The following is a 26,213-nucleotide window of genomic DNA, read 5'->3' on the forward strand; positions in this document are numbered from 1 at the left end:
AACTGTTTGATAATTTAAAAGTGACAAACCTAAATCGTTCTAGCTCCCACTGAAGATATCGTAGAGTAGCAAAAAGGTGAAACGCCTGTGGCAAAAACAAATGAAATTGCAGCAAGAAAAGGAGGTTTTATTTACAAAACAAGTATTATTAAATGAGTGCTTATTTATTATGACTAACCAGGAAGATATTACCCTAGAATGAAATTTTCGCTCTACAACGGAGTGTGCGCTGATTTGAAACTTCCTGGCAGATTAAAACTGTGTGCTGGACCGAAACTCGAACTCGGGACCTTTGCCTTTCGCGGGCAAGTACTCTACTGATTGAGCTACCCAAGCACGACTCACGCTCCGTCCTCACAGCTTTAATCCCGCCAGTACCTCGTCTCCTACCTTCCAAACTTCACAGAAGCTCTCCTGCGAACCTTGCAGGACTAGCACTGCTGGAAGAAAGGATATTGCGGAGAGATGGCTTAGCTACAGCCTGGGGAATATTTCTGGAATGAAATTTTTACTCTACAGCGGAGTGTGCGCTGATATGAAACTTCCTGCCAGATTAAAACTGTGTACCGGACCGAGACTCTAGAAACATACCCCAGGCTGTGGCTAAGCCATGTCTCCGCAATATCCTTTCTTCCAGGAGTGCTAGTCCTGCAAGGTTCGCAGGAGAGCTCCTGTGAAGTTTGGAAGGTAGGAGACGAGGTACTGGAGGAATTAAAGCTGTGAGGACGGGGCGTGAGTCGTGCTTGGGTAGCTCAGTCGGTAGAGCACTTGCCCGCGAAAGGCAAAAGTCCCGAGTTCGAGTCTCGGTCTGGCACACAGTTTTAATCTGCCAGGAAGTTTCAAGGTATTACCGTTCTCTCACCATTAATTGTGTTACTGGTAGACTGCATACATCTCTTCCTTTCAGGAATTGCTGGCACTTGTTGAGTGGGCTGCGCTGAGTGGAGTCTCTAGTGACACACGCAGTGAGCTTTTACGTAAAAACGTTCACCAGCTGGAGCTGTCAAGTGTCTGCCACAGCGAAGAGCCTCTCAAGTATGACACGCAGTCAGTCAGTATTCGACAATGTCGATTTCACTGTCCGCACTACCACTGCCCGGAATACTTTTCACAGAATGACGGCTATAAAACGCGTCACCTCTGCCCAACTCTCCCAACATCTGAAGAGGCGCTGAGGGTTAAAGTGTGTCCCTCTGCAGCAGAAGTAGGTCACCCAGATGCTACTGAACTTTGGACATCTCACCATAAACCGAGCAATGCATTGGAACTGATTACGTTCCTAGGTTTCAGCACAATCAGTCCCATTCTATCAGACGTACTCGCACCCACGTCGGAGTATGTGGCAAGCATCTCCACACAGTACAGCCCACTTTACAAGTGCCAGCAGTTCCTGTGTCGACGGTGAAAATGGCTCTGAGCACTATGGGACTTAACATCTATGGTCATCAGTCCCCTAGAACTTAGAACTACTTAAACCTAACTAACCTAAGGACAGCACACAACACCCAGGCATCACGAGGCAGAGAAAATCCCTGACCCCGCCGGGAATCGAATCCGGGAACCCGGGCGTGGGAAGCGAGAACGCTACCGCACGACCACGAGCTGCGGGCTGGCAACGGTGAGGAGAGGTGGGCCGCTGAGTGGTGCAGCAAATGCTGTCGTAAGAAAGCGGGATGGGAGCAGAAACGATTAGCGAATGAGGTACACCATTAAACAGAAGATTTACTTCACTTGTATTTCTCTCAGTGCACAAAGACTCATTACAAATAAGCAGCAACAGCAATATCAGTGTCAACAAGAATTAGGCTCCCTGCGGCGAGCACGAACGACGGTGTCCCAGAGAAGTGGCTCTGAGAGCGAGTGGGCTGAGGAGCTGCTGCCAGCCGTCCCAGCGGATGCCGCTTGTGGTGCAGAGCCGCTGGGGGCGTGCCTCACAAGGGGAGGCCACGACGTTTGGAACGCTGATTTATTGCAAACTTCGTACACTCGTAGTACTCCACGAGGACAACGAAATGTGTAAGCAGTAGCGCGTCCTTCTCAAGCGTTATTGAGAAAATCGCAAGATAATTTCTGTCGTCAAATATACAGGGTATTACAAAAAGGTACAGCCAAACTTTCAGGAAACATTCCCCAAACACAAACAAAGAAAATATGTTATGTGGACATGTGTCCGGAAAAACTTAATTTCCATGTTAGAGCTCATTTTAGTTTCGTCAGTATGTACTGTACTTCCTCGATTCATCGCCAGTTGGCCCAATTGAAGGAAGGTAATGTTGACTTCGGTGCTTGAGTTGACATGCGACTCATTGCTCTACAGTACTAGCGTCAAGCACATCAGTACGTAGCATGAAAAGGTTATTGTTCATCACGAACGTGGTTTTGCAGTCAGCGCAATGTTTACAAATGCGGAGTTGGCAGATGCCTATTTGATGTATGGATTAGCACGGGGCAATATCCGTGGCGCAGTACCTTTGTATAGAGACAGATTTCCAGAACGAAGGTGTCCCGACAGGAAGACGTTCGAAGCAATTGATCGGCATCTTAGGGAGCACGGAACATTCCAGCCTATGACTCGCGACTGGGGAAGAACTAGATCGAGGAGGACACCTGCAATGGACGAGGCAATTCTTCTTGCAGTTGACGATAACCCTAATGCCAGCGTCAGAGAAGTTGCTGCTGTACAAGGTAACGTTGACCACGTCACTGTATGGAGAGTGCTACGGGAGAACCAGTTGTTTCCGTACCATGTACAGCGTGTGCCGGCACTATCAGCAGCTGATTGGCCTCCACGGGTACACTTCTGCGAAATGTTCATCCAACAATGTATCAATCCTCATTTCAGTGCAAATGTTCTCTTTGCGAACGAGGCATCATTCCAACGTGATCAAATTGTAAATTTTCGCAATCAACATGTGTGGCCTGACGAGAATCCGCACGAAATTGTGCAGTCACGTCGTCAACACAGATTTTCTGTGAACGTTTGGGCAGGCATTGTTGGTGATGTCTTGATTGGGCCCCATGTTCTTCCACCTACGCTCAATGGAGCACGTTATCATGATTTCATACGGGATACTCTACCTGTGCTGCTAGAGCATGTGCCTTTACAAGTACGACACAACATGTGGTTCATGCACGACGGAGCTCCTGCACATTTCAGTCGAAGTGTTCGTACGCTTCTCAACAACAGATTCGGTGGCCGATGGATTGGTAGAGGCGCACCAATTCCATGGCCTCCACGCTCTCCTGATCTCAACTCTCTTCACTTTCATTTATGGGGGCATTTGAAAGCTCTTGCCTACGCAACCTCGGTACCAAATGTAGAGACTCTTTGTGCTCGTATTGTGGACGGCTGTGATACAATACGCCATTCTCCAGGGCTGCATCAGCGCATCAGGGATTCCATGCGACGGAGGGTGGATGCATGTATCCTCGCTAACGGAGGACATTTTGAACATTTCCTGTAACAAAGTATTTGAAGTCACGCTGGTACGTTCTGTTGCTGTGTGTTTCCATTCCATGATTAATGTGATTTGAAGAGAAGTAATAAAATGAGCTCTAACATGGAAAGTAAGCGTTTCCGGACACATGCCCAAATAACATATTTTCTTTCTTTGTGTGTGAGGAATGTTTCCCGAAATTTTGGCCGTACCTTTTTGTAACACCTTGTATATATCTGTGCGTGGCCACTTTTACCATGAAACGGCTGCAGCCGAGTGATGCCGGCACGGTAGCTCAGCGTGTTCGATCAGAGCGTTATCTACACTTTGTAATTAAAAAACCGAGGGAACGGGTGTTATCCAACGTCCGCCCTGAACAAATTCAGCAAACTATATGGAACAAAATGTTTTTTCTTTTTCTTAAAAAAAAGTGGTTGGCGTCCAAGCGGCTGGATCGAGTTCCGTCGTCAGTTTTTTTTTATTTTCAACAGAGTCGTTTTTTTTTTTTTACTATTTATATTACAATTGATATAATGGGGAAAATACGTGTAATCGGATGAACTTTTATTAAATTTACAATGTTATTTGGCAGTCTACTAATTTTTATTATTCATAACTATCGACAAGTAAACGACCAAACGCATAAAGTGATACTGAAAATGTATGCTTGTCCGTGATTAGAGAAATCCCTTATACCTGGAAGGAGCCCGAAACGACTTGTTACCTCCAAGTTTTGACCGGCACAGACGGCTTTCGAAAGATGTTCAATTAATCTTCGCTTTCGACATTACAAGTTACAGGATGGTATTTTTCGTAAAAACACGAAAAACCTAAAGTTAAACAGCACCAGCTGCATAGAATAAATGTTATGTTTCCGCATACGCAAGCTCTTTTGACGTTTTCCGTGGAAAAACAAACCTCGTTAACATTTTCAAAAACCTCTCTTTCAGACGATAATTTGGAAGCAAACCATGCATAACGCAGTATTTCCTTAAAAATCGGCGCTGATAATTGGTTATGCAGTATCGAGTGTATTGTAATAGCGTCTTCCGAGAAGCAATTTCTCGTTCTCTTTCGATTAAATACGAACAGTTTTGAAGACACGGACAAGCATACATTTTCAGTATCACTTTATGCGTTTGGTCGTTTACTAGTCGATTGTTATGAATATTATATTATTTGTGATAATAAAAAATTAGTAGACTGCCAAATAACATTGTAAATTTAATAAGTTTTTTAGAAAACATTTTGTTCTCTCTTTTTCGTTGAATTTGTTCAGGGCGGAAGTCCGATGAAACCCATTCAGTTTGTTCGTTGATGCGTTTGCTCAGTTTTATTATTATAAAATGTTGCTGACGCTCTGATCGAACACGCTGAGCTACCGTGCCGACTTAATGATAAAAATGGTCACGCACGGATATACACTCCTGGAAATTGAAATAAGAACACCGTGAATTCATTGTCCCAGGAAGGGGAAACTTTATTGACACATTCCTGGGGTCAGATACATCACATGATCACACTGACAGAACCACAGGCACATAGACACAGGCAACAGAGCATGCACAATGTCGGCACTAGTACAGTGTATATCCACCTTTCGCAGCAATGCAGGCTGCTATTCTCCCATGGAGACGATCGTAGAGATGCTGGATGTAGTCCTGTGGAACGGCTTGCCATGCCATTTCCACCTGGCGCCTCAGTTGGACCAGCGTTCGTGCTGGACGTGCAGACCGCGTGAGACGACGCTTCATCCAGTCCCAAACATGCTCAATGGGGGACAGATCCGGAGATCTTGCTGGCCAGGGTAGTTGACTTACACCTTCTAGAGCACGTTGGGTGGCACGGGATACATGCGGACGTGCATTGTCCTGTTGGAACAGCAAGTTCCCTTGCCGGTCTAGGAATGGTAGAACGATGGGTTCGATGACGGTTTGGATGTACCGTGCACTATTCAGTGTCCCCTCGACGATCACCAGTGGTGTACGGCCAGTGTAGGAGATCGCTCCCCACACCATGATGCCGGGTGTTGCCCTGTGTGCCTCGGTCGTATGCAGTCCTGATTGTGGCGCTCACCTGCACGGCGCCAAACACGCATACGACCATCATTGGCACCAAGGCAGAAGCGACTCTCATCGCTGAAGACGACACGTCTCCATTCGTCCCTCCATTCACGCCTGTCGCGACACCACTGGAGGCGGGCTGCACGATGTTGGGGCGTGAGCGGAAGACGGCCTAACGGTGTGCGGGACCGTAGCCCAGCTTCATGGAGACGGTTGCGAATGGTCCTCGCCGATACCCCAGGAGCAACAGTGTCCCTAATTTGCTGGGAAGTGGCGGTGCGGTCCCCTACGGCACTGCGTAGGATCCTACGGTCTTTGCGTGCATCCGTGCGTCGCTGCGGTCCGGTCCCAGGTCTACGGGCACGTGCACCTTCCGCCGACCACTGGCGACAACATCGATGTCCTGTGGAGACCTCACGCCCCATGTGTTGAGCAATTCGGCGGTACGTCCACCCGGCCTCCCGCATGCCCACTATACGCCCTCGCTCAAAGTCCGTCAACTGCACATACGGTTCACGTCCACGCTGTCGCGGCATGCTAGCAGTGTTAAAGACTGCGATGGAGCTCCGTATGCCACGGCAAACTGGCTGACACTGATGGCGTCGGTGCACAAATGCTGCGCAGCTAGCGCCATTCGACGGCCAACACCGCGGTTCCTGGTGTGTCCGCTGTGCCGTGCGTGTGATCATTGCTTGTACAGCCCTCTCGCAGTGTCCGGAGCAAGTATGGTGGGTCTGACACACCGGTGACAATGTGTTCTTTTTTCCATTTCCAGGAGTGTATATTAGACGACCGAAATTATCTTCCGATTTCCTCAGTAACGCTTGAGAAGTTCGTGCTACTGCTTACACACTTTGTTGTCCTCATGGAGTACTACGAGTGTACGAAGTTTACAGTAAATCCGCATTCCAAACGTCGTGGCCTCCCCTTGGGTCGGCCACATGCCGTGCACCCGCTATCAGTGTCTAATGGAAACTTGCAGTGCTGTTGCCAACTTTATGATGCCCGTAGGGTGGTATCGATATCTGATACCACATCCCTCCCTCGAAAACCTCATCTTCGTCATTGTGTAGTGTAGATGACTGAACGACGATAGGGGGAAGGGAGGATGCTGGTGGAAATGAGGAGATGGGAGCCGAAACAGAGACCAGTGTTGAGCCTCCGCCTGCACCTGGGTGTTCGCCCTGACACCGCATGGGAAAACCGACTGAAAAGGTGGTCAGAGGGCACAAACGTGTCCACAGATGGAGCAGAGCCATCTCGATGACTGCAGAGGGACCTGAAGAGCGACGTGGAACAATTGGTGGGAAGAGGGGCCGATCCCCAGAGGACGATAGCTGTCAAGACGCCAAGATAGCGACGACCGTGAGAGGGCTTCAACTTCCACTGGCTCCGTAACCGATGTCAATGGCACAGAGTGTGCGGAAGCCGAATACAGTGAGGGTTGAGCCATTCGGGCAGGCACAGAAGCTTAAAACACAAAGCCTATGGCAGGATCACGCTATTCACATAGATGAAATCTACTCTCGTGGTAACTCAGCAGTTCTCTTTGTTGTACCCACGGACCCAATCAACCAACCAACTCGCGTACGCGCGCCCTGACCGTGACATCGCTGGCCACAGTTCCTGTCGCGGCCGTCGGCGTCTCAGGGCGTTACCGCCGACGGAAGAGGTCGCGCCATGGCTGAGCTCGGGTCCGCAGCGCCCTCTGCCTTTCGCATATAAGGAGGAGCGCTGGCCCCGAGACGGACAGTCTATTGTCTATTGCTAGCCTTTCGTGGAGTTTATAGCGGAGCCATTGCAGTGTGATACTTGCTATTGCATTCGACTAGGCTCAGTACACGGACTACTCTTGGATATTACTTGGACTTTTATTGCTGGTGCACGTTTCGTCAGAAATAAAGATATTTCGTTCTAGCCGGCGCAATTCTTGTCATTAATTATTTTCCGGCCAACAGACATAGCTACATCCTGGTCACTACCCACGCTTTATACAATTTGTAGTGGCTGCCCCAAAAGTACCGCCGATGACCTTGGCTTTGGGAGCCATCATAAAACTCTTGGTCTGTGCAGTAGAGACATAAAATGTCGAAGCAAATGTACAATGGTACCTCGCTCCTAGCACCTTCGTCCACCACACAACCTGTAAAAGACCGAATCGTTATTTTGATACTTTGCCTGTCTGGGCAGAGTGTATGATGCCTGTTGTGGCAGGTGCAGCAACTGAAACGAGTTGCAAAGGCGCCAACCCCAGGGACGGTCCGTCGCAAGGCTGGGAGCGACGGGAAGGTAAGAGCAGCAACACAATTTGACCACATTCCATGCATACAGCTTCATACGCAATGGTAAGGAGAGATGGGATGCAGAATAGTGTATCAACTTTCGTCGTAGGAAATATGGAGAGCAGAAATGATTAGAGAGCAAGACAACACAGTAAAAAGAAGATTAACTGAACTTGTATTTTTCCAAGCATATGAAGAGTCCAATAACAGCATTGTCAACAAAGGGGAGGCTCGCTATAACAAGCACAAACGACGGTGATGTAGCAAAGAGGCTCCACATGGTAGTGGGTGGTGGCTGCCACTGGTCGTCCCGTATTGCGGTGGCAGAGGGCGCTCGTGGTACGGAGTCACTGGACGAGTGGCTCAGCGGGCACGCGCCATTGGATCTGCCGGGTCCCACACGACTGCTATCCGGATCTAGCAGGAATTTGCAGTTCCGTTGGACTATGGTCCTGGGTAGTATCGATGGGTGATACCACATGTCGAGTGGGAGAGATTTCTTCAGTCTACCAGTAACACAATTAATGGTGAGAGAAGTGTAGTATCTTTTGGTCAATCATTAATTCGTCAAATTAGACTGCTTCAGGATATATTGTCAATGATACGTTGATGGCAGGTACCACATTTACCAATCCAGTTCTTTTCCCACCAACAACCAACATGACACTTAAAATATACACACTTCTCAGGTATGTTTATAGGAACGTATTTTACATGAAATCTCATCAACAACTGCAAATAGGTACTGACTTAATAACGTGAGATAAACTCCTCTGTATAAACATGAACTCAGTGAAGTTACTTTGTCTATTCACACAAGACAACTGGATAGGAAATGCTGTGAGGGTATAGTCTGTCTGAAAATGAAAACCGAGCGGCTCTGATGATGGGGGCAAGTTGCTTTTCACGGAAGAGCACTGCGGCTGTCGTACCATATGCCTAAGAATCAGTTACCCCTCGTCTGCCCCGATAGCTGAGTGGTGTGCGTGACGGATTGCCGTCCTACGGGTCCGGGTTCGATTCCCAGCTGGGTCGGGGATTTTGTCCACTGAGGGACTGGGTGTTGTCTTCATCACTTCATTCCCATCCGGCGCGCAGGTCGCCCAATGTGGCGTTGAATGTAATAAGACCTGCACCAAGGCGGGGGACCTACACCGTAATGGGCCTCCCAGCCAATGACGCCAAACGATCATTTCCATTTCATTTCCAGTTACCCCTCTAGCGGTATAGAACAGTGTGCATAGATTTACACATCCATACGTACTGGGTAGTTATAACTAAAGTACAGATACTCACGGAGGTCTGGTGTCGGCCACAATTACCATGCGGCAGCGAAACTTGGTAGGTATGTTGCTAATGCATTAATGCACAACCGGTTAATGATACAAGAAAATTAGTTCCAGTTTTGGCCACCAGATGCAAAACTTACACCATTTCTTATTTAACCAGCTATCGACGGCCCTTAAAAATTGCATTCTTTCATCTAAAAAGTCCGTAGTTAGTCGAATAACATGGTAGATAATGAAGTTTTGCATAATAACTGTATGGCAAAACACCATATTTCATTTTGGCTTCATTGTCAGCGCGCGCGCAATCGCAAATGATTGTGCCACATCAGATCAGTTTCATACACATCAACAGCACATAGCCCCCTTCCAAACAAACGAATGAACTCACCCAGCCGCGCGGGTTTAGCCGAGCGGTCTGAGGCGCTGCAGTCATGGACTGTGCGGATGGTCCCGGCGGAGGTTCAAGTCCTCCCTCGGGCATGGGTGTGTGTGTTTGTCCTTAGGATAATTTAGGTTAAGTAGTATGTAAACTTAGGGACTGATGACCTTAGCAGTTATGTCCCATAAGATTTCACACACATTTGAACCTTTTTTTTTTTTTAACTCGCCCATCGCTTTGGGCAAAAACTTGTCACTGCGCGTTGGACACCGTATCCTTCACAGACTCTATCCGTCTGTACAGCTGCCTGCATTAGCTCGCCGCTTCCGGAATTTGGTCGGGAATTTCCGGTCTTGTATCGAATCCACCCGTCGAATTGACGGAGCTGTAATTATGGACATAATTGTTCCTTTTAGACAATAGTGGTTTGTTTACAACAAGTTTCATGACGGATTAAATTTACTGTGAAACGTTACTCAAGAAGATGTCTCAATATGCTCATGGATCAGCACCACATATACTGGACGCTTTTGAGAGCTGAAAACTATATTTCTTAATGCATAATACATGGTGTTTCAAAAAGGATATACGTATTACAAAGTATTATTTTTTCCAAACTGTCGATCGCTACGTCTCGGCTCGGCTATTGGAGAAAAGATCACATAGTCTAGTTTATATTAATATCCACTACATTTCAGCTGTCTTCTGTTTTGCTTGGTAACCGTCGTATGTTTAAAATGGCTACTCCGCAGCAGAAATCATTTTGTGTTGTCGAGTTTGCGAATTACAGTTCCGTGATTACAGTGCAAAGACGTTTCAGGCTGAGGCACCAAATTGATCCTCCGAATGAGTGGAACATTCCCAGATGGTATCGACAGTTTCTAGACACAGGATGTGTATGTAAAGGAAAGAGTCCTGGCTGCCGTAGTGTTCCTGAAGAAAATACTTGCACGCATTCAAACTGCTTTCCAACGTAGTCCTTCAAAATCAACTCGTCATCCCAGTCGGGAGTTACAACTGCCTACGGCAACAATTCGGCGTGTTTTGAGACGTCGGTTGGTTATGAAGCAGTACGAGTTACAGCTCTTACAAGCTCTGCAAAGTTTAGGTTGCCCGAGGTCGAGTTGTAATGTTTAAAAGTATCTGCTGCACAGCGAGTTTTATGTTATGCTACACTTACTTAGAGAAAAGAAGGATACACCTTCGTAAATCTTCAGTATTTGCAATGAGATTCGTGATACTATTGACAATGATAACACTTTCGCACAACGCATAGTGTTCAGTGATGAAGCGACTTTCCGTGTTAGTGGTCAGGTAAACAAACACAATATCGAATTTGAGACCTACAGAAACCACATGCAGTCATTGAACAGGTACGGGATTCGTCCATAGTCAATGTGCTTTGTGCGATATTCCGATCATCTCTTTGCCGGCCGGACTGGCCGAGCGGTTCTAGGCGCTACAGTCTGGAACCGCGCGATCACTACGGTCGCAGGTTCGAATCCTGCCTCGGGCATGGATGTGTGTGTTGTCCTTAGTTAGGTTTAGTAGTTCTAAGTTCTAGGGGACTGATGACCATAGCAGTTAAGTCCCATAATGCTCAGAGCCATTTGAACCATTTTTTTGATCATCTGTTTATGGCCCATTCTTCTTTGATGGAAACACGGTTAGCGACCAGCAGTATCTCACTCTGTTACAAAACTGGTTGTTTCGGAGGCTGCACGAAGACAACTTCATTTATCGACAAGACGAGGCACACCTCACTGGAGTCGCTAAGTACGTGAATGAAACTCTACCGAACCGTCGGATTGGTCGTCAAGGAACTGGCGACTTAGCATGTCTCAGCTCGGCTTCACGGTCACCGGATTTGACACCGTCTTACTTCTTCCTGCGGGGTTTCGTTAAAGGCAACGTTTATGTACCACAACTCCTACAAAACATGGAAGTGTTGAAGAACCTGATCCGTACTGCCATAACATCAGTGACGAAGGACATACTTGCCCGAGTATGGGAGGAATTTGAGTATCAATGTGATATTGTTCAGGTCGCTGATCGAAGACATATTGAACATCTGTAATCTGCACTTGAGAGGTTCGTAAATATGTTTGTAAAATTTCATATTCGTATATCTTAAAGTTTAACAAATATTTGCATTCGAAATACGTATATTCTTTCTGACACACACTGTATTACTACACATGATTCCACTTACGAAAGCCGGCCTGTGTGGCCGAGCGGTTCTAGGCGCTACAGTCTGGAACCGCGCCACCACTACGGTCGCAGGTTCGAACCCTGCCTCGGGCATGGGTGTGTGTGATGTCCTCAGGTTAGTTAGGTTTAAGTAGTTCTAAGTTCTAGGCGACTGATGACCTCAGAAGTTAAGTCCCATAGTGCTCAGAGCCATTTGAACCAACCACTTACTAAAAACTTACTGTAAGCTACTCATTTGTCTCTCCTACAGTTCTGCAATTATTCGAAGCGCGAATATCGCTGAACTGAATTGTTTTAGGAGTTCAGAAATGTGTTTTTCCCAGTTAAAATTCTCACCTACAGACACCTAAAAAATTTTAAGCTTCCATCGTACTTTTTATTCCGTGATCATGTGCTAAATTTATCGTTAGTGTAGTATCTCAAAATGTGCAGAACTGAATATCTTGTGTCATTTTGAAATTGATTATGAGAGCGTTTGCAGAAAAGCAATAGTACCTTTAAGTACGTTATTTAGCATTTTTGCTGTTGCTGTATGTTTGGGTTGATTACAGTACGAGTGTCAGTTATGAAAAGAACTGATTATGATTGCTGTCTATTAGTTGGTGGATCGAAACAATAGTGGAGCCTACATTGAGCCTTGTGGATCACAAGGATCTCCCCTACGTACATGAGTTTAATTACTAAGTACAAGTTTGTGTTCGCTTTTCATTAAATATGTTAGTCACTGGTTAGCTATACCATCAAATACGGTGGTCAACGCGCACTGACAAGTTTTTGCCCAAAGCGCTGGGCGATTTCAAAAAAGAAAAAAAAATGTTCAAATGTTTATCTAGGTGTATAGGATGTGTCTGCCAACGCCCTTGCCATTGCGCTAACACTGGTTCCCGTCAGATCAGCGAAGTTAAGCTCCATCGCGCCTGGCCGGCACTCGGGTAGCTGATGGTACGGCTCTGCTCAGCCCTCTTGGTAAGCAGGATGGTCGGTCGGTACAGCCGGGCCTTTCAAGAGCTGTGTGGACAGAGTATTGAATGTGTCTAGAGTACTACAGTTAAGTTTCTTCTTGTGTGCTTAATCTTTTCTGTAACGTTTTGTTCTAGTGAGTGTCGCAGTTTCTGCAAACTCGAGTGTACATACACAGCTATTTTCCCGCCATGACAGCATATAAAAAAGTCTGGGTGCTGTGGTCGTGGTGGCAGGTTCTACGTGGGCCCGAAACTGGTGATAATGGTCGCTCACCCAGACGACGTGCAACACGTCCTGGTGACGTCCAAGATGGTAGAACGAGATCCCCTCACCACGAACGTCATGCGGACCATCGTCGGCGACGGATTACTCACCCTCAACGGTAGCCGGTGGAAGACGCACCGCAAACTCATCAACCCCACGTTCCACTCTGAGGTGAGTCAAAACCAACCTCTCAAGACGTACAAAGCTTCGCTAAAATACACTGGTGGAAAATAAGGCATCATCATCATCATGCTATGGTCGCAGATAAGGGCACTTTAATTTCATCCTGGACAATCTGTAGGTTTTTTGTGATCAGTATCTCGGGGGCAGAGGCGGGTCATGGTGTCAATACTAGGGAAAGCTGCAAAATTGTTGCCAATGTGTGACGGTATTTTCTTTGGTTATTTTTTTCTCTTTTTTATTTATACTATCTGTGTTACGTAATATGCGTAACCTTATATATAAAACACTGTACCTGTATAGTTTCTAATATGAGGCCAATACCCAGAAAAAAAGCAAAAAATGTGAAATCAGAGGAAGACAGTCGAAAGACTGTTGAATGGAAAGAGGCAAGTAATGGCGTTCGTTAAACTAGTTGGCGGTATGACGGGAGAGAAACGCAAAAGTTATTATAAGACACTAAGAATTAATTATTGGTGTCAAAAGCGATGTGCAATAAGAGGAAACTGTCCGAGGTCGAGTTGTAATGTTTAAAAGTAACTGCTGCACAGCGAGTTTTATATTATGCTTCACTTACTTAGAGAAAAGAAGGATACGCCTTGGTAAATCTTCAGTATAAATGTTGTTAATAAACTATTTCCCATTTGCTTAAATATAAAATGAGGGTGCTATCTTATATGAATGAACTCAGTGCATATGAGCATTTAATCTCTGCCCCATTCGAACATGGTACAATTCACTGTTCTACATACATTGAATTTCAAGAAATTACTATATTACAGCTGCCCATAAATCATATCGATCCAGTAGGGAGCGAGTAACGTTACATTCAAGAGAAAAAGACACCACATTGATTACAGTTCCAGAGATTGCAACGTAACTCGCCATTTTCATACGTCACGAATTAGGCGCAACTTACTCGCATGTATCTTTGGACATCGAAACCACTGACAGCAAAAATAAACAATGTAAACAGTCCCACGAGTGCTTAGCTAGGAACAACATACTGCTCGACATTACATTTATTTGGTTGTGCTGCAGCCCATGTGTTTAAAAAGTAAGAATGCCAGATACCTTGCAGCTAACGATATATTATAGACAAAATATTTTGGAACCAATAATAAAGTGATTAACAACTTGCAGTTGGCGTATTACAATTTTAGTTAGCAGAAACTGTAACATTTTGTAAAATTCTAAGGTGCCCATGTTGTGGATATGAATGTTTACACGCGTATTCTAAATGCAAATTGGCACTGAAATAAAAATCAGTAGCAGAAACACATTTGTGAGGAACTAAAACAGAGTAATATAAAGCATACAGAATCTCGCGTCCGTCGGTCGTCGTAATTTAATGTATATATTATTATTGTTATTATTATTTTTTTTTATTGTTGCCGACTTACGTGGTGGGCCTTCATAAAAATGATATTTAAGTTGAGCAATGCAATAAACTTTTCATATAAATTTCCTCGGCTAGTCAGTTGACGTTAAAGCAAAAGATCTTTAGTTATTAATTACAATTGCGGCCCACACACGCGCGAGAGTATTTTCTTACCTCCGTTAACCATTGTATTGTAGTCAGAGTCCTGGCTCTGGGTCTCGGCTATGCTACTGAAAATAAGAATCTTAAAGCTAAGTATTTCTGCAACTTCGTGCGGCTGTGGAGAAAAATTAATATTATGCTAATAGCGGGCGAGTTTTCCGCTTCCGCTAACTTTTCATAAGTTAATATCGCCACGTAATGGCGTCGTTGGCTGCATCGGCCGCTGCGATTGTTGAGCTGTAAATTACTTGAATGCAGGTTAATTCAAGGAAGGCGGACATGAAATCGGGATCACCTCTTACAAATTAAAAGTACACAATAAATTTAAATCAGTATATTATATGCTTAACTCATACAAATATGCTTACATTCGTCAGCACACGCAAGATGTCCCTCTAGACACATTCAAGACAAGCGAAGAAGTAAGTTCGACTAAAAAATTAACAAAAGAGCGTATCTTGTCGTCTCTTTAGATCATTCTGTCATAAATTATTTCTTTGCAATCTAAACCTATACAGAGAAATTATTATTTTACGGCTACATGAAAAAAAAAATCTCTTACAAATTATGAATGTCTTCTTTATAAATATTGTCTTTTCGTAATATGGCACTGGGGACGCTATAAGAAACAGTTACAAATGTCATCAAATTTTCGACTGACAGCGAGGCCTGAGGGGTTTTTACCCCTCTTTAGCTGTCTCTGAAGAAACGTTATCTTGGATATTTCAACCTAATACGCGCGTTGTGAATACGATCAAGATGCACCTGAAGCAACAAAAAAGTAAATAACACTATTTGCCAATGAAAAACTTGATAGTAACTGAAAGTAGCGGCACACGCCATCTAAAAAGCAATCACATGAAAACCAGTGCAATATTTAATGGTACAATGGTAATTGTGCTACCTCACATAACTGTTACCTTCTTACTTATGTTACATGTCACCATTTTCTTTTTTTCCACTAGTCAAAGAAAACTCTTACAGAAATAGGTACAATTATATCACAACTATAAGCTGTGATTGTACGTAAGGCAATTGTAAAACTAAAAAATTAAAAATTATATGCAGAGGGTTAATGTGTTTCAGTTACGTAGGAAACCTGGGATGGTTGCCGAATATTATTGATGGAATTGATGTATAGAGGTTCCACGATTGCGCCTTTAAAATTGATTGAATTTACTGTACAGACGTGCATTTACTCCCATTAGCGGTTACAGCGACTCTGGGGCGCCACAGGTGCCTAACAGATGAACGCAACATGCCTCAGCCGATATTTCTAGAGGTTGTAAATTCTTATAAACGTGATATTTATGACTTTTACTGATGCTAGGAATTTATATGCTGTAGTTGTCAAAAAAAATATTTGTCAATAGACAGTTGTCCCCAGCGCCAATCAGCGCTTTCTTCCAGTGTATTAATTTCGACACATTGTTTTCTAAAGAAATACCTTTTTGTAAAACATTGTAAAATGATTTTCATGTTTACTGATCAAATCGTTTTGAACGATGTAACGATGAAAATTGTAGTTCTCAAGAAAACAAAATGCATCGTGTAGCACGTATCCAGCGAAGCTAAGCGGTTTAGTCCACTTGGTTTTCAAAATTTTCCCCCGGCAGCAGTTGGCACTTTTCTCGTGATAGACAGTGCTGACGTGATACAATGTATCTAACGAACAGTACGTGATTCACATAAGACTGCTAACTAGAAAGCTATATTCTAGTCGTTGTACTACACTATGTGATCAAAAGTTTCCGGACACCTGGCTGAAAATGACTTAACAGTTCGTGGCGCGCTCCATCGGTAATGCTGGAATTCAGTATAGAGTAGCCCAACGTTGCTCTTGATGAGAGCTTCCACTCTCGCAGGCATACGTTCAGTCAGGTGCTGCAAGGTTTCTTGAGGAATGGCAGCCCATTCTTCATGGAGTGCTGCAGTGAGGAGAGGAATCGATGTCGATCAGTGATACCTGGCACGATGTCGGCGTTCCGAAATGTCTGTAGTATTCAGGTCAGCACTCTGTGCAGGTCAGTCAATTACAAGGATGTTATTGTCGGTAACCACGCCGCAACTGGCCGTGCACTATGAACAGGTGCTCGATCGTGTTGAAAGATGCAGTCACCATCACCGAATTGCTCTTCAACATTGGAAAGCAAGAGAAATGGCTCTGAGCACTATGGGACTTAACTTCTAAGGTCATCAGTCCCCTAGAACTTAGAACTACTTAAACCTAACTAACCTAAGGACATGACACACATCCATGCCCGAGGCAGGATTCGAGTCTGCGACAGTAGCGGTCGCGCGGTTCCAGACTGTAGCGCCTAGAATCGCTCGGCCACCCCGGTCGACAGGGAAGCAAGGAGATGCTTAAAACATCAATGCAGGCCTGTGCTGCGATAGTGCAACGCAAAACAAAAAGGGGTGCAAGCCCCCTCCATGAAAAACACGACCACATCAATAACACCACCGTTTCCGAATTTTACTGTTGGCACTACTCACGCTGGCAGATGACGTACACCGAGAATTTGCCATACCCACACCCTGTCATAGGATCGCCACATTGTGGACCGTGATTCGTCACTCCACACCACGTTTTTCCACTGTTCAGTCGTCCAATGTTTACGCTCCTTACACCAAGCGAGCCGTCGTTTGTCATTTACTGGCGAGATGAGTGGCTTATGAGCAACGGCTCGACCATGAAATCCAAGTTTTCTCACCTCCCGCCTAATTGTCATAGTATTTGTAGTGTATCCTGATGCAGTTTGGAATTCCTGTGTGATGGTCTGGATGCTTGCTTACTTACTTATTTTCCGTGTCCGGAACTAGACTTCAGACTTCCAAAAATCAGCAGCCAATATGGCCTTGTCATTTGCATCCTATAAGTCATTCATTGTGCAGGGCTGGTCTAAATATGGACAGATAAGCAGGTGTTGAGGATCCTGGACAGAACCATACAGACAGAGAGAGCTCTCATTCTCTTTTAGGAAACCCCATTGCTGCAGGTTTGTCTTGCACTTTGGCACTTCTACCCTCATACGGTCTAGGGTTCTCCAGACTGTGCATGGTAGGTCTCCACAAGGCGCCAGTTCTTCTCTTACATCTTTATGAGGGTTTCTCAGGTCGATTTCCCACCTTTTCAAACGATTCTTTGCAGCCGACCCTTCCAGGGCTCGGGTACGTGACAGGAAACTCTTCCTCGAACAAAGCCGTCGGTCAGCAGGCTAATGTCCATATAAAGGGTGACGCATGTCCTTTTCTTGCTTGGTTTTTTCGGCTTCGGCAGCGATGTCACGTCGTATGTTGGGCGGTGCGATCCCCATAATTATGTACATCTCGTGCACTGGGGTTGGCCTCAAGCATCCGGCAACAATCCGTGCCATTTCATTCACCGCGACATCAACTTTTCTCGCGTGTGTTGATGCAGACCATATTGGAGCTGCGTATTCCGCGGCTGACACACTGAGCGCAAGGGCTGAAGTTCTCAGGACTTTGGGGTTTGCAACCCAGGATCCGCTGGTTAGTTTCCTGATGATGTTGTTTCTAGTTGACACTTTTTCCCTTGCGGCATTACAATGATGTTTATAGGTCAGTGTGCGATCCAACGTGACACCAAGATATTTGGGCGTTTTACAATGCTCGAGACGTTCACCTCTCCATATTACATTTAATTCACGATTTGCCTCCCTGTTCTTTAAATAGAATGCACAGACCTGCGTCTTGGAAGGGTTCGGCCTTAGGTGGTTTGCCTCATAATACCGGGAGAGAGCTTCCAAGGTACTGGTTAGTTTCTCCTCTACATCCATAAAATTGTTACCTTGGGCTGCAACTGCAGTGTCATCGGCATACATAAATTGGCGCGTGATGTTTGGCACTGGTTGGTCATTTGTATATTTATTATACAGAGCTGGGGCGAGGACGCTTCCCTGAGGCAGGCCATTCCTCTGATTTCTCCACCTGCTCTTCTTGCCCTGGAGACAGACGAAAAATCTCCTATTACGCAGGAAAGTACCTATCAGTGATGTTAAATGGTAATCTCTTATCACATTGTATACTTCCCTAAGGAGCCTCCGATGGTTTACAGTATCATATGCAGCTGAAAGGTCTATGAATGCCACTCCCGTGATCTCTTTCCTCTCAAACCCATCCTCGATATGTTGGGTCAGGTTCAGGACTTGACCGCAGCGCGATTTGCCTGGTCGGAAACCTGCCTGCTGTGGGATGATCTGTTGTTCCAAGACGCTTTCTATGCGACTTAGCGTGAGGCGCTACAAGATGTTAATACAGTGACATAAAAGAGACACAGATCGTAAGTTTTTTGTATCATCAGAGTCCTTTCCTGGTTTAAGAAGTGCAACTACTCGGGCTTTCCTCCACATCTTTGGATATGGAGCCTTTCTACACATGTGTTTATCAAATCTAGCAGCCACTGTAGGGTATTACTGACAAAGTTTTTAATTTGTTCGACTCTAAGTTCATCGATACCAGGAGTTCTGTTAATCTTCAAGCTGGAAATGGCTGCAGTAAGTTCTGACATTGTAAATGGTGCCTTGAGGTGATGATTTTCCTTTGCCAGATCACGTGGTGATGGTTCCTGGTACTTTCTGTCGTGGGGTTTGCCATTCATAAGGAGTGTAGTGGCGACTTGGTCTACCGTGACGTTAGTAAATTTATCATTTGACTTTGTGGCGTCACCGTTAAGGTTCTTTAACAGTTTCCAAGCCCGCCTACTGTTCACTTTCATGTCCAGGTCCTCTACGAGGTCACACCATTTGGCTTTGCGGTTCTCAGCTGTGACTGACATCATCGCCTGCTAGAAGTGTCTCATCATCAAATGGGCCGTTATCAAAGAGCTTCTGGTATCTTTCCAGTAGTGGCTTTGCGTCCGCAGACAGTCCCATAATATACTGTGTTCTGCATCCTCGCGGTATTGTTTTCCTAGACACCTTCTGAAAGAGTTTGCCAAAAGAGTCGTACATCTCAGGTTGTGGGGGGATTTTTGTTATTTTATACATCAATGAGCTCTCTAAATTTCTTCCAATTGGCCTTTTAAAAATTGAACCTTCTTTTGAAAGGAACTTGTTGAAGCTTAACAACTGCATTGACCGTGCAAATTATGGGCCGATGGTGCGTATGGGGAATTGGCTCCTCAATCAGTTTTCCATACTGGCCAGCGAGTTTCTTGCTAACAAAGATGTTATCGTGTACCCTTACTTCCATCTGCCACTATTAAAGGAGCTTTGCAGTTTCGGGTAATGTATGAGCAGTAGATCGTGTACCTCAGCCCAGGTCTCTAGTCCCACTCCGCTGCTGTTAGTTTCTTTATAGCCCCATGTAGTGCTCTGACAGTTGAAATCGCCCAATACAAAATTAAAGTGTTGGTAACTGAAATTGCCAGGCTCAGTGAAGACAAAATCTGATTCTGGGGGTTTGTACACAGAGGTAACGTTATATTGCTGAGTTCGAACGGTTAATATCTCAACGTCTTGCCTGTCAGTCAGTGATGCAGAAGTGACTAATTCCTGGCCTGGCGAAGATGGCACTACCGTACCGTTCATGTGGTCTCTCCAAGACCATCTTCATTCCATCTGTTTTGGGTGTGGGTCTTGTACTGCCCTGATGAGTTTCTTGAATCAGACGTACGACACAAGTCACACCGAATATGTGACCACGTTCGAAGTCCGTGAGTTCCGCGGAGTGCCCAGTTCTGCTCTCTCACGATATCTAATGACTACTGAGGTCGCTGATATGGAGTACATGGCAGCAGGTGGTAGCACAATACACCTAATATGAAAAACGTATGTTTCTGCGGGTGTACAGATACTTCTGATCACACGGTGTAATGAAAATGTCGTCAGTACATAAGAGAAGTTGTTAAAGAAGAGCGGAGTATTGCAAACTGCCGGGCCGGCGCTGCACCAGCTTTACACCTGTGAGCTGTTCGGGTGGTGGGGGAGGGGGGGGGGGGGCTGCTGGTAGCCCGCTGGCTGGACGCTGTGAGAGCGGCGGCCCGGCCCTGGAGCGGCTCTGTACGGGCGCCGTGTTGCAGCTGCTGGAGAACTTCCTGGAGGCGTTCCACGAGGGCGGCCTCTTCCTGAGCGAGCGGCTGGCCAGAGACAGCGCGGGCGGCGCCGCCCCCGCAGACGTGCACGCCGCGGCCTTCTTCGCCGCGCTGCGGAGCATCTGCAGCGCCGCCACCGGTGTCGACCCCGACCTGCTCATACCGGACGATGTTGCGGAGCACGAGGTCTCTGCGACGGTGGCAGATGGCATGACCCTCATGCAGGTAAGCCCTATCACAGTGAAACGTCCCCTTGGAACAATTAATGAATTACTGTGCTGGTAAACCTCTTACATTATTTGATTTTCAAACAGCTGAGCAGAACTGAACGTACTCAGACATTTCTATCTTTACTTATTCTGACAAGGGAACCTCCCCATCGCATCCCCTTCAGATTTAGTTATAAGTTGGCACATTGGATAGGCCTTGAAAAACTGAACACAGATCAATGGAGAAAACAAGAAGAAGTTGTGTTCAGTTTTTCAAGGCCTATCCACTGTGCCAACTTATAACTAAATCTGAGGGGGGTGCAATGAGGAGGTTCCCTTGTGAGCAACAGTAAAATGACACACAATATTTTTTAGCGCAACGCAGTCTGACTTTCAAAACTCCCTACAAAAGAATGGCCCTGACTAACAATAACCTATACCTTTCATGAATCACTTACCTCACAAAAATCTTCGTTACTCGAACTACTGCGATACGGCGAATGCCAATACTGCCAGCTTAATAAGAGATTCTAACTACTGAAGTCACTAACTACTCATAGGCATAGTTAGCAAATGAAAGATTTTGATAGAGAACAAACAATGTATTTACCTTAATAGTGTTCAAAAGTCATTATATATATATATATATATATATATATATATATATATATATATATATATATATATATAATGAATCCTAGAGCTCATAATAATGGTGGATTAATCTTGAATTTACACTAATGGAAATTGAAATAAGAACACCGTGAATTCATTGTCCCAGGAAGGGGAAACTTTATTGACACATTCCTGGGGTCAGATACATCACATGATCACACTGACAGAACCACAGGCACATAGACAAAGGCAACAGAGCATGCACAATGTCGGCACTAGTACAGTGTATATCCACCTTTCGCAGCAATGCAGGCTGCTATTCTCCCATGGAGACGATCGTAGAGATGCTGGATGTAGTCCTGTGGAACGGCTTGCCATGCCATTTCCACCTGGCGCCTCAGTTGGACCAGCGTTCGTGCTGGACGTGCAGACCGCGTGAGACGACGCTTCATCCAGTCCCAAACATGCTCAATGGGGGACAGATCCGGAGATCTTGCTGGCCAGGGTAGTTGACTTACACCTTCTAGAGCACGTTGGGTGGCACGGGATACATGCGGACGTGCATCGTCCTGTTGGAACAGCAAGTTCCCTTGCCGGTCTAGGAATGCTAGAACGATGGGTTCGATGACGGTTTGGATGTACCGTGCACTATTTAGTGTCCCCTCGACGATCACTGACGGCGGCGGTGCACAAATGCTGCGCAGCTAGCGCCATTGGACGGCCAACACCGCGGTTCCTGGTGTGTCTGCTGTGCCGTGCGTGTGATCATTGCTTGCACAGCCCTCTCGCAGTGTCCGGAGCAAGTATGGTGGGTCTGACACACCGGTGTCAATGTGTTCTTTTTTCCATTTCCAGGAGTGTAGTTCCGAAATTGTTTGAGCAACAGAACGAAGAGAACCTAATAAAGAATAATTTGAATTAGAAGACCAACCAGCGATTATAACAGGATTCTCAGGATATTCGTTTGATAGGCTCAATTGTTAATTTTATACCTTTAACTTCTGTTTGTTTTAATGTTATTTGATTAAATAGAATTAAGGTAGCTGAAAATGTAATGAATAGGGAGAATCATATGAGAGGAGATATTTGAGGGATTTAGATTAATTTCCCCATCAGATATATATCACTTCATGACATCCAGTCTTACAAATTTACTCTCCCTGGAGGACACACGTCCAGATCATCCGCTCTCAAAACTCCGCCATCTCACTCCTCACATCCACCACTGCTGGCGGCTCACCTCCAACTGCGCAACGCTACGCGCTGTTCGCATCCAACTGCCCAACACCAGAATATTCCAACAATGCAAACCAGCCATAGATTGCATACAGCACAGTCAGTGATTTTCATACAGAGCGCTACGTGACGTTACCAACATAAAAACCTAAACAGCCTACTTACAACAGTAGTGAATTTACCTACTAGCTTTCCCACAGTGGCACCGTCTACTACTGTGTCTGCTTCTTCAGCGTCCACGTCACATTACAACTTGTATCGTTATGCCGAAATCCTAAGAGGAAGGAAAAATAATGGAAGCTAATGATTGATACGCCCTCTAAACCCACTGGGCAGAGCAGGTAACAGGATTGTGGAAAGGACCTAGGGTTGAGGTCAGTTTCTGCTTCTAGTTGACATTTCTTGTAATTTAATAACCTTTACAACCAAAACGATACTGTGGTGTGCTTACTGTAAGACCTTCGGTACACACACCATCAGATTATTTGACTTGTTGTTCTAACGAAGTAGGCGAGTGTCAGCAATATGTCTCGTGGTCTTATCGTGGCGTGTTTATCTTCTGCCATTAGGTCAGACAATAGAAATGCCACTTGCACGCTTAGAGTAGCAGATTGACGGTGACCAACTTTAAACAGAATTAATTTTCACACACATTTATTAAAATAATAACAAGCATAAACCTTATGTAACTTGATTCTGGATGCTATTTACCATTGACAATCGGAAGTTCCTTTGGTCTTGGTACGTTAATCTTATTCTCACATATCTCTGATACTTGACAAAGTGCCTATACATTTATCTACATCGCTATGTACAGGAATATGGTAATCTTATTAGGCGCAGACTGAAAATTGACTGTAGACTGGTACAGACTAATGCAGACTGGTACCGACTGGTGCAGACAAATGCAGACTCGTACAGACTGGTGCAGACAAATGCAGACTGACAAATTGGAGGTCTGTGCACTCGTTATAATACCTCGTGCGTTCATGTATCACTGGGCGAGTGTGATCCGCGAGGAGAAAAGGTTCTACGTTAGCAGCAATCTCATTGGCTGCGTTACATATTAATACGCGGATCGGCGGAAGCAGAATTTGGTCCACCTCTAACGCAGCGCCATCTCGTAGTGCGGAGACGGACGGGCGCTGCGCCTGCGCTGTTGTGCTTAGCGGGGCGCGCTCTAGTGGGAAAGTTGTGTACGCGCTGACTACGCGGAACTATGTACACAACAGATACATAGTCGTATCTGTACCGAATGCAACTCTTTCACGGTTGAAGGCCTCCAACAATAAATCTTAACAAGATAAAAATCCAGTTAAGATAACAATAAAATAAATCAAATACAACTTACGCAAATTGCAATACAGATGGCTGAGGGCCACTATTAAATTCCAAAATTTTAGAATATATTACCATAGGCCTTTAAAGGCAGAAGGCCAACAAGAAATCTTAAAAAAATCAAAATTAAGATGGCAATAAAATAATTCAAAACCCAAAAAAGCAACATAAGCAAGGTGCAACACAAATGGCTGAGGGCCACAATTAAATTTTAAGACTTCAGAATACATTACCACAGAGCTTTAAAGGCAGGAGGCCAGAGTGTTTAACAACAAGAAATCTTAAAAATCAACAAGATAATAATCCAATTAAGATATAAAATAATTTAAAGAAGCAACAGATGCAAGGTGCAATACCAATGGCTGAGGGCCACAATTAAACTTCAAAATTTTAAAATATATTACCATAATCTTTAAAGTGTTAAAGCTGTCCCAACCAGGGGACAGCCACGGACCGACCGACACAACGACTTGCTTCCTATCAATCAGCACATGAGAACTCAAACCAACAATGTTACAAACGTGATAATCCACAATGAAGTATGTATTAGCTGTCAAAATTACACACCATGTTGGACAGCACCAACAGATGAGGAAAGAATGCTGCCTGAAATTACGTTACTGGTCAGGGAAGGTAGCCGGAACACTAACGGCCACTACGCAGAAAATTCGACGGGTGCACTTGAATTTGAAACACGGTAATAGTTAACTTCGCTCAAAAGAACACTGCCTGAATTTACGTCAGTGCCCAGGGCAGGTAACCAGAACACTAACGGCCACAAGATAGAAAACTCCACTGGTGCAGTCAAATCGTAGTCGACCAAAATAGTTAATTGCACCGCATGGCGGCTAAATCTCAGCAGTAGAACCACTCGGTGTTGCTAACCGGAAAACGTCCCCAACAGCAAACCAGCAAAGCGAACCACCACTACATGAATAGATGTGTCTTGGGTACTTGAAACCACTACTCAATTTTGACGTCCTGTGTCGGTGAACCACGAAGCTCGTAGCGATCGGGCAGCTCAACACACGCTCGGACACTGCGCAGGGGCTGCCAGCGGCCCCAGCCGACTGCACCACGCGGAGATAACTTCCCTCGTCCGCAACAACCGGCCGACCCCCCCACAGGCGCCGAACCAAAGATGGAATGGAACACGGCGCAAATATCGATACCATAACCGCAACAAGGGCGGGAAACCAAACACAGGTAGACAGCGAAGTTAACGAAAACGCATAGTTCGGAGACAGCACGGCTCGAAGATCTTATGATTAAATTTTCCCCAGGATATTTAAGTCTCATCTTTATCTACGATGATGATGGAAGCTTAAGAAATGAATTAAAATTTGTGCTACAGCTGGGGACTCGAATCCGAGTCTTGTTACGTGTCACACAGCAATGCAGACCATTACACCACCGACGTACTACGTGTGACAGTCCTGCACGAACTACCCGATTCGATTACCTCCCCAACACAAACTTCAGTTCACATCCTCAGTCTATTTTCCCCCTACATTCTCACTATTGCTAGGGCTCTCCAGCATTGGAATAACACCCCAATATTGTGTTGGGCAGGTACTAGACTTACGTAGTTCGTGCAGCAATCTGGACTATAGTGTTGTGGTGGTGTAATGGTCAGAATTTTCTGCCTAAAAAGCAGGATGACCTTGGTTCGAATCGTGCCTCTGGCATAAATTTTAATTCATTTCTTCGGTTTTCATCATTATCGTAGATAATGGAAGTTACTGAGAGGAAAGGATGTGAAACGTTTTTGTATGTCCATTCTTGTCATCGATGGTCTTCCGAACTTCGGCCGCGCACTTACGTGATAAGATGAAACAAGCGTCAACAGACACAGCCTCCTTGGCCCTGCTTGTTGAATTTTCTGAACGCGCATTAGTTTCTATCATTCTCAAGGGAATGCGTGCCGCGGATCAGTCGCATTTTGTTTTCCGTAAGCAGCCTGAGACCGGGGGAGAACTCCGTGATGTGGTTGTAGCATCATCCGCATTACCCCTGAGAGCCACGGGCTTCGGGAGGTTGTAGGGCGCGACATACAGGCCGAGTCCGGATTACCTACATCCGTGGGGGTTAGCAGAAGGGAGCCCAGGCATTCTTTCAGATGCGGTAGTTCAGCTCATTTGGTACGCTC

At 45.4% G+C, this 26,213-nt stretch overlaps 1 protein-coding gene across 1 annotated transcript in view; it reads left to right on the forward strand.

The window, feature by feature from the left end:
* The window catches only part of LOC126424561 (cytochrome P450 4C1-like), a 69,676-nt gene that overhangs the window by 3,985 nt on the left and 39,478 nt on the right, over nt 1–26,213 (forward strand). Inside the window, exons 2-3 of the mRNA XM_050087307.1 lie at nt 12,858–13,059; nt 20,655–20,891. Coding sequence (XP_049943264.1) covers nt 12,858–13,059; nt 20,655–20,891 — 439 coding nt within the window. The remainder of the gene's footprint in view (nt 1–12,857; nt 13,060–20,654; nt 20,892–26,213) is intronic.

Source organism: Schistocerca serialis, chromosome 10 (genome assembly GCF_023864345.2).
Source record: "Schistocerca serialis cubense isolate TAMUIC-IGC-003099 chromosome 10, iqSchSeri2.2, whole genome shotgun sequence".
NCBI classification, from domain to species: domain Eukaryota; kingdom Metazoa; phylum Arthropoda; class Insecta; order Orthoptera; family Acrididae; genus Schistocerca; species Schistocerca serialis.